Consider the following 14,261-nt stretch of genomic DNA (forward strand, 5'->3'; position numbering starts at 1 on the left):
ACAAGTAAATCTGCATATCTTCTATTGTCCTGTGAATGTTGTATTTAATTTATCTTCTTTAATTGGGGAGGTGGTAAGAAAATGCCCATCTACATTTGTATTGGACTCAAAACTGTTTTACATTTATATATTGTTTTATTCTCAAATTGCTTTCCAATGTCTTACAGAAAACAGTTCAGAAATGAAATAAATAAATATAATAAAACCTTGTGTAAAGTTCATTACTCAGATCTAGCTCACAGGACCATATTTATAATAACTGGAATTGGCACTCCAAAAGCTCATCTGTAGCGGTGGTCATCATTTCACAACAAGCAGATCAAGGCAATATAAAGATCATATTACCTAATCAGAAGCTAGATTCAAGACAAGCAAAAGTCAGTTCAAGAAAGCCACCTTGTCACTAACTGCTTCAGGAGGGAAACACAAGGAAGCATTTACATAAGTATAGCTGCAGAAACAATACTTTCTACACAAATAAGTAGGAACTAGGCAGAACAATTTTTCCATACACACATGAACAATTGACAAGTCCATTCTTGAAAGCAACCACCTTTCATTATTTAAGCACTACTTCCTCCAGTTTAACATCAAAGCCAAAGTCATTGCTTGTGTACAGCTTTTAGAGAGAGTTAGTGCTTGTAACTCTAAAAATAACCTATGAAACAAATTGGTGATTTTATGTGATATTTCATGAAAGCTTTAAGTCATCTTTTTGCACTTCGTTCATACAGAGTGTTTTTCTCAGGAAAAATGCTGGCACGAAACACAGAGACCAGGAGCTTGTTTTTGCAACGAATGACAGATCATTTTAGTGTTTCTGCAGCCCAAGCATATTATTTTCACAGTGCCAGGCAGATTACTCCCCCCAGAGCGTAACCTTTAATTACTTTCCAGAACATTATGCTTCTGAAAGCAATCATGACACCCAAGTTGAAGATTTCTAAAGAAGGGAGGCAGATCAGCACCTAGTCAAACATAAGCCTCCTAAGTCAACAAAACAGCTACTTGAAGCTGCTTATGTATAGTTCGAACATAAGCTCTGCCAGGCCCTCTGTCTTTGCTTACTTTCATCCAAGAGCAACGAGATCAAAAAAGAAAAGAAAATGTTAATATGGGCTCACAGCAACAGGGAGTGTTGTAAAGAAAAAAAAGATTGCCGATTCTCTTTTCATCACCAAGTTCAAATTCAAGTATTAAAATTATGTGCGCTAAAGCAGTATTTTGTTAAATTGGTCTTCCATATTCTGCTCTATTTCTCTATTCAAAATGATACTGCACAAATGAGTTTCCTTGCCCTCCAATATGTTTCTCTTACCTAACTCCCTATTATGGTGTTCCAATAGCTCTTAAAGCTCTGCGCTGCCTTGTTCCTTCCTACCTTTTGTCTCTTATCTCATGTTATGCTCCTGGCAGGTTTCTTTGCTTCCTTGTTCTCCATTGCTCCATGGCTTTTATCTTAGTTTCCTTTAAGAACTTCTTTTAAAAATAACAGCAATAGAGTGTTCCACAGAAAAGGAGCAGCAAAATCTCAAAGTTAGCCTTTTCCCACTAAAATTCTATTCTTTCCTAAACGTAAAAATATCTACCCATCAACTCTGCTAAACCATCCATTTAACGGAATTTTAGGCACGTGCTCAATTTCTTTCTCTCTCATTTTGCAACAATTTAGTGCATTGTGTCCTTTTCCTTACAGCCAACATCTACAGTGATTAACCTCCTAGCAGTTCTCTTGTACTCCCTGGCAGGCTCTGAGCCATCACTTAGGAATTAGTACTACAGGAAATATTGTTTTTCTGGGACAGAAGCAACAACCGTCAGCTGATGCTGTTTACTGTTTTCATCAACTTGGTGATGAAAACTGAAAAGATTCCAACTAGGAATCTTTATTATTGCCAATTATGGTTCAGAAAACACCCATAGGACTCAAACATGTCCTGTTCCAGAAACAGAGCATCTATTCTATAGAGTAAGTTTTCAGGTGCTTCTGAAAAGAACCGAATTTGAAATTTGCATTTTATGTAGCTTCCCAAAAGAGACCAAAATAGTTCTACACGTACCAACTTTAGTCATCCACCACTGTTTGTCAAACAATGTAATGCAGAGACGCCATTGGTGCTTGGGCTGCATAGCATAGATGATAAGTGAATGCACCATAGTTGTACGAATGAAGATGCTTTCAAGATCTTATTTCGATTGGCTAATATCTCCAAAGCTTTCAGTTCTAAAATGTTCTAATGACAGAATAAAAATAGAATGTGCATACAACTATAGGACAACAGCACCCGGCTTGGGGTTTTGTTTTGGTTTTTGCCTTTCCCATAAGAACAGGATATGTCACAAACTGAATCCATCAATCCATTTGTTTGAATGCACAGCCACTGTTATATTTCAATACAAAGAGAAATGTAGATGTGTTAGCCCCCACACACCCTTTGAGCTCTGACAAAGTTGCTTTACCTTCTGTAGAAGAATTCCTTCCTGAACAGCAACAAGACAAAGATGACTTTCGATTGCTCTTTTCAATGAGTATATCACAGTGGCCCATCTTCTTCCTGCTCTTCCTCATTCATACTAAGTTGTCATTCTCTGCAGCCATGATCTGTAGCCAGAAGAACATATAAAAGGAGAGACAACACCAGACATGAAATTAGATTACAGATTACAAGCATTGCGGCAAGACATGTAGTTGCTTTATACTACTATTAACAACGACAAGAACGTACATTAAGCTATTTATACCCAACAAACAATATTTCATCAACTATATCATAAGCCATGTGGCCATAATTTTGCACTAGTAATTTACTTCATGCACAAAATTATAAGACAGCAAGGCATACTATTAAAATCTAGTTCATTTCCATGCCCTTGGGCAGGGCAAACGACTCATTATGTACTAGTATTGTGTTTTTGGCATTTTAACACCAATTTCCCAAGAGCAAAAAGCTTTTCTCCAAGCTTTTCACCCTTCCTCCAAGCAGCTCAAGTTGACATACATAGTTCTCATCCTTCCCACTTTATTCTCACAACAACCCTGTGAGTAGGTTAGGCTGAGAAAAAGTGACTGGTCCAAGGTCACCAAGTGATCTTCATGGCTGCATGGGGATTTTGAACACTGAGCCGCAGCTATTCAAAAGTGGCTATGCTGCATTACTGCACCAAACAAATAACTTATTTTGAGCATGGAAGGGTACAAGATAGGACTCTAGACTGAGGGTGGTTAACCCCAGATTCAAACATTCTGAAGATTCGTCAAAAAGTGGGCCAAAACAAATAAATAATTTAAAAAAACCAAAGCTGTAAAGCACCACTGCTATGATCCTAATGACTTCTTAAGGATTCCGAGTCACCTTGTACTAGCAAAAACCTCTACCAAAACAAAGTGTAACAAGGCAACAGAAGAGGTTTTAAAAGACAGAGGAATCTGTGCAAGACAGCAGTTCCTCACTTGCCTTAACATAAGATGATGAACTAGCAGTGAAAACAGAGGTTTGTGCCACAAAAGCCACAGCCAGGAATTAAGTCAGTCAGTCATCTTGAAGACCATTTTCAAATAAATCTTTATTCTCTCAGCAAACAGTTTTAGAAACAAGGACCAAACATTACACATCAGACCATACAACAAATAGATCTAGGAAACATGCTCTAATATTACACATTAGGTCATCTCTTAACTGCACATCAATTTTCTTATTTGCACATCAATTCTCACTAAAGTTACTAAATGAGTGGTGTGAAAAAGTATCTCTAGGACTTTAGCTGTTGATAGAAAATAAGAACATAATCACAGCTTTAATATTACATAGGCTTTGCTAAATAACTTTTACCTAAAGTTAATAGCTAATGCTTCATGAAAATAACTTTTCGGATTAGCACATGAGATCTATGTCTGTTCTGAAGTTAAATTCAAAGCAAGGATATTCTAACACAAGCTGAAGTATTTATATTCCAACCTTAAATACCGCACATTAATTCAAGAGTAATATAGAAATCATATTCTGTACTTTTAAGTCATGATATAGTCACCTACTGCTGTCATACATACCATCATAGTGAAAAAGTGTTGCAGTAAACAGAAATGGTAACTTTTTACACATCAACAGCAGAATTCTGTTCAGTAGATTTAAGAATACAATCCTAAGTGAGGAGAGTGTGTAAATCACCTGCTCCATCCAAACATCTACCAGCTAGGGCAAAACAACAACAACATTTTCAACCCCCACAGAATTAATTAGTTACTTCAACTCCATGCTAGTGCAGATGGAATGTTCCTGGGGTCTATCCAAGGAAAAATGGGGCCTTTGATCTAGCAGATCCAAAGAGCCTCCATCCTGCTCCTGGAATTCCCTGCTTCAGAGTTCAAAACTGACTACTAGCACCAAGAATACACCAATGGTGGATATATGCCCACAGAACTTTCTGCGGGAATAGAGCAGGTCTCTGAGTTGACATGGCCCCTCACTGGTGAACCAGATTATGGGGCGGGGGGAAGTGGTTGCTCTGTAAGACCATAGTAAATGTGTCAAGGTCAGCAACCCAGCTGCCAATTTTGCTTAACCACTTTCCATTCACACTCAAGTTAAACCCAGGCATTAACCCTGCTCCAAAAATGCTTAAGATGTGGTGTTTTGTGGATGGGGCGAAGAGATATACCGTAGTAATGTCTTATATACCGTGTTTCTCATATTATAAGTCATGTCTTATATTAATTTTTTCTTCAAAAAAACACGACATGGCTTATTTTTGAGGGATGTCTTATTTTTTAATAAAGTGCACGCGGGCGCTGTTTGCCGGGCTTGTCAAGCCCAGCTAGGAGCGCCCGCCGATCTTCGGTGACAGGCGGGGATGGGGGGAGAGCGGAGAACGATCTCCGCTTCTCCCCCACCCCCGCCTGTCACACAGGACAGGTCCGAAGATCGGCGGGCGCTGTTTGCCGGGCTTGTCAAGCCCAGCAAGGAGCGCCCGCCGATCTTTGGTGACAGGCGGGGGTGGGGGGAGAGCGGAGAACGATCTCCGCTTCCCCCCCCACCCCCGCCTGTCACACAGGACAGGTCCGAAGATCGGCGGGCGCTGTTTGCCGGGCTTGTCAAGCCCAGCAAACAGCGCCCGCCGATCTTTGGTGACAGGCGGGGGTGGGCGGAGAGCGGAGAACGATCTCCGCTTCCCCCCCACCCCCGCCTGTCACACAGCACAGGTCGGCGGGCGCTGTTTGCCGGGCTTGTCAAGCCCAGCTAGGAGCGCCCGCCGATCTTCGGTGACAGGCGGGGATGGGGGGAGAGCGGAGAACGATCTCCGCTTCTCCCCCACCCCCGCCTGTCACACAGCACAGGTCGGCGGGCGCTGTTTGCCGGGCTTGTCAAGCCCAGCAAACAGCGCCCGCCGATCTTTGGTGACAGGCAGGGGTGGGGGGAGAGCGGAGCACGATCTCCGCTTCCCCCCCACCCCCGCCTGTCACACAGGACAGGTCCGAAGATCGGCGGGCGCTGTTTGCCGGGCTTGTCAAGCCCAGCAAGGAGCGCCCGCCGATCTTTGGTGACAGGCGGGGGTGGGGGGAGAGCGGAGAACGATCTCCGCTTCCCCCCCACCCCCGCCTGTCACACAGGACAGGTCCGAAGATCGGCGGGCGCTGTTTGCCGGGCTTGTCAAGCCCAGCAAACAGCGCCCGCCGATCTTCGGTGACAGGCGGGGGTGGGGAGAGAGCGGAGAACGATCTCCGCTTCCCCCCCACCCCCGCCTGTCACACAGGACAGGTCCGAAGATCGGCGGGCGCTGTTTGCCGGGCTTGTCAAGCCCAGCAAGGAGCGCCCGCCGATCTTTGGTGACAGGCGGGGGTGGGGGGAGAGCGGAGAACGATCTCCGCTTCCCCCCCACCCCCGCCTGTCACACAGGACAGGTCCGAAGATCGGCGGGCGCTGTTTGCCGGGCTTGTCAAGCCCAGCAAACAGCGCCCGCCGATCTTCGGTGACAGGCGGGGGTGGGGAGAGAGCGGAGAACGATCTCCGCTTCCCCCCCCACCCCCGCCTGTCACACAGGACAGGTCCGAAGATCGGCGGGCGCTGTTTGCCGGGCTTGTCAAGCCCAGCAAACAGCGCCCGCCGATCTTTGGTGAGAGGCGGGGGTGGGCGGAGAGCGGAGAACGATCTCCGCTTCCCCCCCACCCCCGCCTGTCACACAGCACAGGTCGGCGGGCGCTGTTTGCCGGGCTTGTCAAGCCCAGCTAGGAGCGCCCGCCGATCTTCGGTGACAGGCGGGGATGGGGGGAGAGCGGAGAACGATCTCCGCTTCTCCCCCACCCCCGCCTGTCACACAGCACAGGTCGGCGGGCGCTGTTTGCCGGGCTTGTCAAGCCCAGCAAACAGCGCCCGCCGATCTTTGGTGAAAGGCGGGGGTGGGGGGAGAGCGGAGCACGATCTCCGCTTCCCCCCCACCCCCGCCTGTCACACAGGACAGGTCCGAAGATCGGCGGGCGCTGTTTGCCGGGCTTGTCAAGCCCAGCAAGGAGCGCCCGCCGATCTTTGGTGACAGGCGGGGGTGGGGGGAGAGCGGAGAACGATCTCCGCTTCCCCCCCACCCCCGCCTGTCACACAGGACAGGTCCGAAGATCGGCGGGCGCTGTTTGCCGGGCTTGTCAAGCCCAGCAAGGAGCGCCCGCCGATCTTTGGTGACAGGCGGGGGTGGGGGGAGAGCGGAGAACGATCTCCGCTTCCCCCCCACCCCCGCCTGTCACACAGGACAGGTCCGAAGATCGGCGGGCGCTGTTTGCCGGGCTTGTCAAGCCCAGCAAAGAGCGCCCGTCGATCTTTGGTGACAGGCGGGGGTGGGGGGAGAGCGGAGCACGATCTCCGCTTCCCCCCCACCCCCGCCTGTCACACAGGACAGGTCCGAAGATCGGCGGGCGCTGTTTGCCGGGCTTGTCAAGCCCAGCAAACAGCGCCCGCCGATCTTCGGTGACAGGCGGGGGTGGGGGGAGAGCGGAGAACGATCTCCGCTTCCCCCCCCCCGCCTGTCACACAGGACAGGTCCGAAGATCGGCGGGCGCTGTTTGCCGGGCTTGTCAAGCCCAGCAAACAGCGCCCGCCGATCTTCGGTGACAGGCGGGGGTGGGCGGAGAGCGGAGAACGATCTCCGCTTCCCCCCCACCCCCGCCTGTCACACAGCACAGGTCGGCGGGCGCTGTTTGCCGGGCTTGTCAAGCCCAGCAAGGAGCGCCCGCCGATCTTCGGCTCTGTCCCCCGATGCGCGACGGCTCGGGGAAGCAGGCAGGGAGCTCCTGCTGGGTCCCGCGCCTTCGCCTCTCGCTCGGTCGGGGCTACACGACATGGCTTATTTTCGGGGTATGTCTTATTTTTCACCAACCCTTAGAAATCCTGTCATGGCTTATTTTTTGGGGATGCCTTAAAATATGAGAAACACGGTATTCATTCAGAAGAGTTAAAGATCCCCCATGCACGTGTCACTGTTTTACTTATGGGTTACTGTTATGCTGTGCTTTCCAATGAACATTTGTGCAACAAATAAGGGAGATCTCACAAGTTTTAGATAATATGCTACAAATCAGACCATTTTCTTACATGCTTAATGATGACATTATCTGTATCCTCCAAGCCTCATTATTCCAATTGTTAAAGTGCAACAATTTCACAAATCAAGAGCACATCTACAGGGCAGAGGACTTATGAAGATGTTGCAGTTGCACTTCCACATACCATAGCTCAAGTGAGAGAATAGACCTTGAAATGCCCTGGTTATTCCCCTGCTTGCTTACTGCACAACAGAATTTAGGCAGCAAAAATTTGCTTTACAGCCTGTAACTGCCTATAAAATGATTAGCTCTCTGTTGTAATCTATGCTCAAACTAGAGAGAGAACACTTCCTTGAAGCATTAGGTATTCTACCCTTGGGCTCCTCTCCCAGCCTCAAGCAATGGCTTGCCATAAGATCCTTCAGCACAGTATCTTGCTCAATTAAGCACAGCTTTAGTATGCACTCCCCACGCCACTAGTTCCTTCTAACATAGGAATAGGAAATCTAGGGCCCTTCAGATATTGCTGCACTACAACTTCCTTCAACCCTGTTGTCATGCTTTCTGGGGTTGAAAGCATTTGAAAGCAAATGAGGGACTATTTCTTTTTTGTGTGCAGTATGTGCTTGGCATTTTAGTTCCCTGCATTGAACAGTTAAAACTAGGTTACCAAACAGCTGAACCACACAAGTGCATAGCTGTCAAGTTCTCCCTTTTTTTAAGGGAAATTCCCTTATGCTGAATAGGCTTCCTTGTGAGAAAACGGAAAACTTGACAGCTATGCACAGGTGGGTATTCTAATTTGAGGACGCTGCTCTAGCGTCAAGGTCTGTAATCCAGAGGTGGGGAACTGGCTCTTCAGAAGCTCTTGGGACTGTAACTGAACTATGCCTGGGTCTGATGAAAGTTGGGCGTGCAGCAACATTTTTCCTTAGCCTTTAACTAAGGGCTCATCCACATTTCCACTTGTCCTGTGCCTAGAAAACTCACGTCTTACGATTTCCCACTTATACTGTGTTTTTAGGGACGAGTCCAAGTTGTTTTGCATTTGCCCCACAGGTTTTGCTGGGAAAACATGCTCTTTACCACTGAATTGGAACAAACAACAATCAGTTGAAAACCTGATTGTTGTTTGGTCCAATTCAGCAGTAATCTGTGGGGGTTTTGGGGGGGGAGGGCAAATGGAGGTGTGGAGAAGAGCCCTAACAGAATCAATCAGAAATCTGTAACACGCTAAGGGACCTCCCAGACTTGTTTTTTGTTGTGTTTGCGTGTGTATTCTGCAATGTCATTGATGAAATAATGGTGCATTCGTAATAATTTATCCTGGACCACCCACACATTATTCTGCTTTATCTGCTGTTTGTGACACCCCTCCCTCCTCCTGAAAAAGCTCTCACTTGTCTTCTAAGTTTCAACTACCAGGTCCTGAATTTCTTTCACCAGAACAGGAATTCTTCCCAACAGATCCTTTCCTCAGAAACACAGCCAGTCACTTTTCTAAATCATCCCAATAAGTGGAGGATTCTCTACCAATTTTTTAAAAAACTTAACTGTGTGGGCGCACATGCATCTACCGTAACTGATCTGGGCAGGGACCTGTCTTTCTTGTTGCTACCTATTCTATGTTTAAAAAAGAGAGAGAGACTATGTATATAATGCACGTTACATTGGTGCTTAATATTTCTGTATTAATAGACCCTCCCTTTCTCCAAAGTGCTTAGGGCACGGGGCTTCTTTCTTCCTATTTGCCTCACCCAACCCATCTTTTAAAGTTCCCATCAACTCCACGAAGTGATTTGAAGCCAACTCTGTCCCAAGTAAAACATTTTCCGCTGAATACCGTGGCTGTCGAGGCGCCCCACCCCCTCCGCACGCCCCATTACCCTGATGACCAGATATTGATGGCTTGCTTTTTTCTTTAAAAAACAAAACAAAACCACGGAATTACGTATCAACCGAATAACCAAGTTCTCAAGGCAGTTTGCAAGACTGCGTATAAGCTACATTACACACAAACAGACCCGAAGCCTCTGGGATAACTCAGTCGGCAGAGTTACATTAACCTCAGGTCGTGAGTTCGAGCCCCGAGTTGGGCAAAATGGGGCTGGACTAGATGACCCTCGGGTGTCCCTTTGCATCTCCACGGTTCTACGAAACGGCCATAGCTCACCAGCTTCTCTCCTCAAACCCCAGGTTTCCCCTTTGCAGCACAAGCCTGGTGCGCTCAGAGGTAAGCCCCACCGAGTCCAAATTGGGGTGGGGGGCAGCCCAGCATTTGCGAAATGTGCAAAGGGTGGGGGGAAGAAAGAGGAGCCTCAGTCGGGGTCTCCCACCATCCGCGCGACACTGCCAACGGCCCCCTCAGACGCGGACTCCCAGATAACCGCCACCAACGGGAGCTCAGGCAGTCTCCCCTCCCCGCCCATCCCTCCCTTCATTTCCTCTCAGGCGCCCCCACTTACCTCAGAAACAAAAACACGCCCGCCCTCCAACGTCACCTCGCCGCATACGCGAGACCAGGCTCCCTCTCCGCCACCTGCACCCGCTTCAAGCACTCGCTAGGCCCCGCTCGGAATCCGCCGTCGCTCCGCAACCCCGAAATTCCCTTCTATTTTCTTCTTTTTTTCCCCACCCCGCCGCCGCCGGAAACACGCCAGATTCAACCCGGATGCGGGACCCCGCCCACATAGCGAAGTAGCCCGAGCCACGACCGCTCTAGCCAATGGCGGGGCTTTGTGGTTAGGTTGCCCGCCTTCTCCAGACGAGAGAAAAGAGCGGGTGGGCGTGGTCCTTTCGCTATGGGCGTGTCGGGGACTAGATGGAGACTGATGCTTAGAATGCCGCGTTTCTGTTTGATCCCGCTGGAAATGACTCGAGTCTCGAGAGACTGAATCCACAGATGGAGGGGGGGGGGTCGCGGCGGGTGGCGCTGTGGTCTAAACCACTGAGCCTCTCGGAATTGCCGTTCTGAATGCCGGCGGCTCGAATCCTCCACGATCGGGGTGAACCCTACATTTGACCTTACAAGAGCAGCCTCTGAGATCAGAATAATTAGGCATTATCCACATTCCTTGTTCTGGGGAATAAACTGGTTTTTCCAGCTCTTGCATAATCTCCATTGTAATTTTCAAAGTTTCTAAACAATTTCACCATTCCCCATCTTCTAACAAAATTATGTTGATTAGTCTCAGTCCTGTATTGTACAACACTTTTAAATACAGGTACCGTAGGTAGCCGTGTTGGTCTGACATACAGTAGTCGGAATTTGTTTTTTAAAAAATCCTTCCAGTAGCACCTTAGAGACCAACTAAGTTTGTCATTGGTATGAGCTTTCGTGTGCATGGTATCTGAAGAAGTGTGCATGCACACAAAAGTTCATACCAATGACAAACTTAGTTGGTCTCTAAAGTGCTACTGGAATGAATTTTTGTTTGTTTGTTTCAACCCTTTTAAAATTTACCTAATGAAAAGAGAGGGCTGCCTTCAGATGGCTTGGGGGTCAGATAACTCCATGCCCTCCAACTTTTCTCCAGTGAAAATAGGGACATCTTACCATATGTTCCAACATTTCTCTGATGAAAATAGTGATGTCCTAAGGAAAAGCAGGACATTCTGGGATCAAATAAGAAGCTAGGATATCCAAGTGTCCCTGGAAAAATAGGGACATTGGGGGGGGGGGTCTGTGATGGTTTCTAAACCAGATACCTCTATCAAGAATGAAGAAGGAACTCACAGTGATAGAAACCAACCATCTTTTGAAAACGTTGTGGCATGCGCTGATCTGGCTGTACACCATCTGCTGAATTGTCATGTATGCACATTTTGTCATACCATGAATGCTGTGTGAATCAACCCACAAGTTTGACAACACAAAACAACCACAGTGCAAAAAGTGCATCATTTCAGACATGCCAATAAAGATCAAGGCCAAAAGTGTATCATATTAGCAGCATCACTTCTGCTTTATTTTTCCTTAAATTCTATGAGTGGTCATGATATTTATGTAGAACCCAGTGCTTACATGAGTATCTTTCTGCGTTGGAAATATATATCTATTTAATGCATTCATTCATGCATGATTCGTTCAACTAACTTGAAAAGTCAAGCCTTCGGAGCATCAAGTGCAAAATAGCTGGAAATTATTCTCGAAGAATTTCATAGCACCCCCTGCTATGCATTTTTTAAATGCATCAGTTGGTGATACTGTCACTTTAATACTTTATTTGCCTCCAATTGGTTGAAAGATTGGAACATTCCTGCATGTCGAAGGAAAGCCTCGCCACGCGATTGGCTGCGCAGGACGCTGCAGGATACTTCCTGGAATGTCTGCAACCCAACGTTCCTCCAGGTCTGTTTCACTGGGAAAGTGGTGGTCGTGATCCTCTTTTATTCGAAATGTAATTAATAGACTCGGAATGGTTGGTAAGGAGAATGTGGGAGTTTAATAAGCTCTCCTGTACTTTGCGTACGGCAGGAGAAAATATAGGTGCATGTTGCAGGGCTGGTTGAATCCATGTTTCGTGGGGGTGGCGGGAGGCGGTTGGGGAACTGCTCACCAGTATATTTACTAACTTACAATCATATATTCATGGAACTGTAGAGCTGAAAGGGACCTTGAGGGTCATGTAGTTTTAAACTTATTTTCCTCCCGTTTGAATATTAACCACGGTGCAGAAATTTGCTTTAAGTATCAGCCTATCGATCTTTGCGTAACCCAGAAGGGAAACCTACCGGTACTGCAAAAATAAATACCCAGGAGATCAGTTTTGCATGTGTTGATCAGATCGGTGGTTGAAGATCTGCAAAAAGCAAGGTGTCTTTTCCTTCCAGGCATGTGTGAACTGTAACACAAGCAAGGATGCTATACCCGTTTTCTTGAAACCAGTCTTCTACACATGCCAAAGAAGTCTTTCGTGTATGGTGCTCAAAACAGGTAATAAAGATCAACGTGGACCCTTTAAACTGATACCCAGGGTGGGTTTATAATTTGCATAAAAATAGAGTATTCACATCCATAGCAATAACAGTAGCTATAGAGCTTTAGGTGTTGCTGGAATTTGTGCATGAGCAGACACAGAAATTGAAGAGAATAGTTTGTTGACATTTTACTTGTTCATTGAATGGCACTCTTCAAATCATGTTATTCGCTGTAAATCTGGGAGTGTGTAAAAAAGGGTGATCATCTGCTTGAGTTCAAAGATTGTCAAAGCTCTTTTAAAGTTAATGGTTAAAGATATTGTGGCGTCAGAATGGGGTTCTTTTACAAACTCAAAACAACATCTCCAGAAAGTGGTTGTGTTGGGGTTTGGGTTTTTTTTGGCGTTTCTGTCTGTCGAGTTTTTTAAAAATAATGTGACCAGGGCAATTGATCTGACGTTAATCTATTTCAAAAATCAAAATGCCATGAACACAAAATCCAAAATCTGAGACTGGAGCTAAGCAAAATAGTATATTTTTCTCACATTTGAGGGATATTTTCATAACTGCCTTTCTGTTTATAAATTGGTCTCGTCTAATTTCTATATGATGTGGATAACCTGTACTCCCCCCCCCACACCCCCAAATGTTGCTGGTCTACAGCTCCCAGCATTTCTGATGACTGGCCACGATGCCTGGGGCAGAAACAACATCTGAAAGTCCACAGGTTGGCCACCTGTTCTTTGATATCAACTGACATATACCAGATTTCTTTAAAAAATCATTCTTCTTTCTTCTTTCCCCCCTTTTTTTATTCTGCACATACAGAGAATTACACCATATACAAGCAACACATTATAAAAGGGGAAAGGGGAAAAGAGAGAAACTAAGGCAACATAAGCTTCTTCCAACAAGGAATAATAATAATAAATACATAAGAAAACATTCACTTTTTCATTTAGCTTCTGTTCTAGTTACATTGTGTTGCTATTCTGTAAGAATCTATTATATCCTTTTCTCTCACATAGGTTATTTTATTTCTTAAATACTATCTATCCCTCCCCTCCTCCCCATTGTTTCCCTTCACCCGTGTGAGATCTTACCATCACTAAATTGTTTCTAGTTACAGGTAGGTAGCCGTGTTGGTCTGAGTCGAAGCAAAATAAAAAAAAATTCCTTCAGTAGCACCTTAAAGACCAACTAAGTTTTTATTTTGGTATGAGCTTTCGTGTGCATGCACACTTCGTCAGTTACACTGAAACAGAATCCACCAAACCCTTATGTATATACAGGGGGTGGGGGGTGGGGGTGATGGGAATGGGTGATGGGCTGATGGGAGTGGTAAACCTGTAGATGGCTGTTAATGACTGCTGGTGGCTGCAATTGGTCCTGGGGGGAAAAGCAAGGGCTGAGGCGCTAAAGAAAGCTTGATCATGCATAATGAGATAAGAATCCAATGTCTTTATTCATCCCAGGTGGCTCCATGGTTTTAAGCTTGGTAATGAGTTCCAACTCAGCAACTTCTCTTTCCAGTCTGTTCCTGAAATTTTTCTGTAATAAAACAGCTGCTTTGAGATCTTGTATAGAATGTCCTGGGAGATTGAAGTGTTCTCCTACTGGTTTTTCTGTCTTATTTCTAAATTGTTTCTAGTTGCTTTACAACAATAAACTGGCATGAGAGCTTATTTCTATAATGTCTGGTAAATTGTGATTGCTTCTTTTATCCTTACATACTTAACAATTGCCTATTAGAAGTTCTGCATTAACTCCATATTTTTCATGTATTTCCCTACACATTTCCATTCTGTATTGGTTT

General features: G+C 45.9%; 2 protein-coding genes across 13 annotated transcripts in view; one reads left to right on the forward strand and one right to left on the reverse strand.

The window, feature by feature from the left end:
* The window catches only part of RNF41 (ring finger protein 41), a 31,127-nt gene extending 20,964 nt beyond the window's left edge, over positions 1 to 10,163 (reverse strand). For 4 of the 6 annotated variants that reach the window (XM_035103777.3, XM_088662905.1, XM_035103776.3 and 1 more), the window contains exons 1-2: positions 9,991 to 10,163; positions 2,461 to 2,602 (exon numbers count right to left, since the gene is read on the reverse strand). The gene's annotated coding sequence lies outside the window, so the exon portion shown is untranslated. Of the gene's footprint in view, positions 1 to 2,460; positions 2,603 to 9,698; positions 9,906 to 9,990 lie in introns of those variants that run through there. The other 2 variants (XM_088662907.1, XM_088662904.1) reach the window with 2 other exon arrangements.
* Positions 10,164 to 11,825: 1,662 nt separating this feature from the next.
* The window catches only part of NABP2 (nucleic acid binding protein 2), a 34,544-nt gene continuing 32,108 nt past the window's right edge, over positions 11,826 to 14,261 (forward strand). The window contains exons 1-3 of one of the 7 annotated variants that reach the window (XM_088662911.1): positions 11,826 to 11,950; positions 12,359 to 12,461; positions 13,109 to 13,172. Coding sequence is in view for 4 of the 7 variants with exons in the window: in XM_035103773.3 (XP_034959664.1) it covers positions 12,446 to 12,461 (16 nt within the window). In the remaining 3 variants the exon portion in view is untranslated. The remainder of the gene's footprint in view (positions 11,951 to 12,358; positions 12,462 to 13,108; positions 13,173 to 14,261) is intronic. The other 6 variants (XM_088662913.1, XM_088662912.1, XM_035103773.3 and 3 more) reach the window with 6 other exon arrangements.

Source organism: Zootoca vivipara, chromosome 2 (genome assembly GCF_965207765.1).
Source record: "Zootoca vivipara chromosome 2, rZooViv2.hap1.1, whole genome shotgun sequence".
Classification (NCBI taxonomy): Eukaryota; Metazoa; Chordata; class Lepidosauria; order Squamata; family Lacertidae; genus Zootoca; species Zootoca vivipara.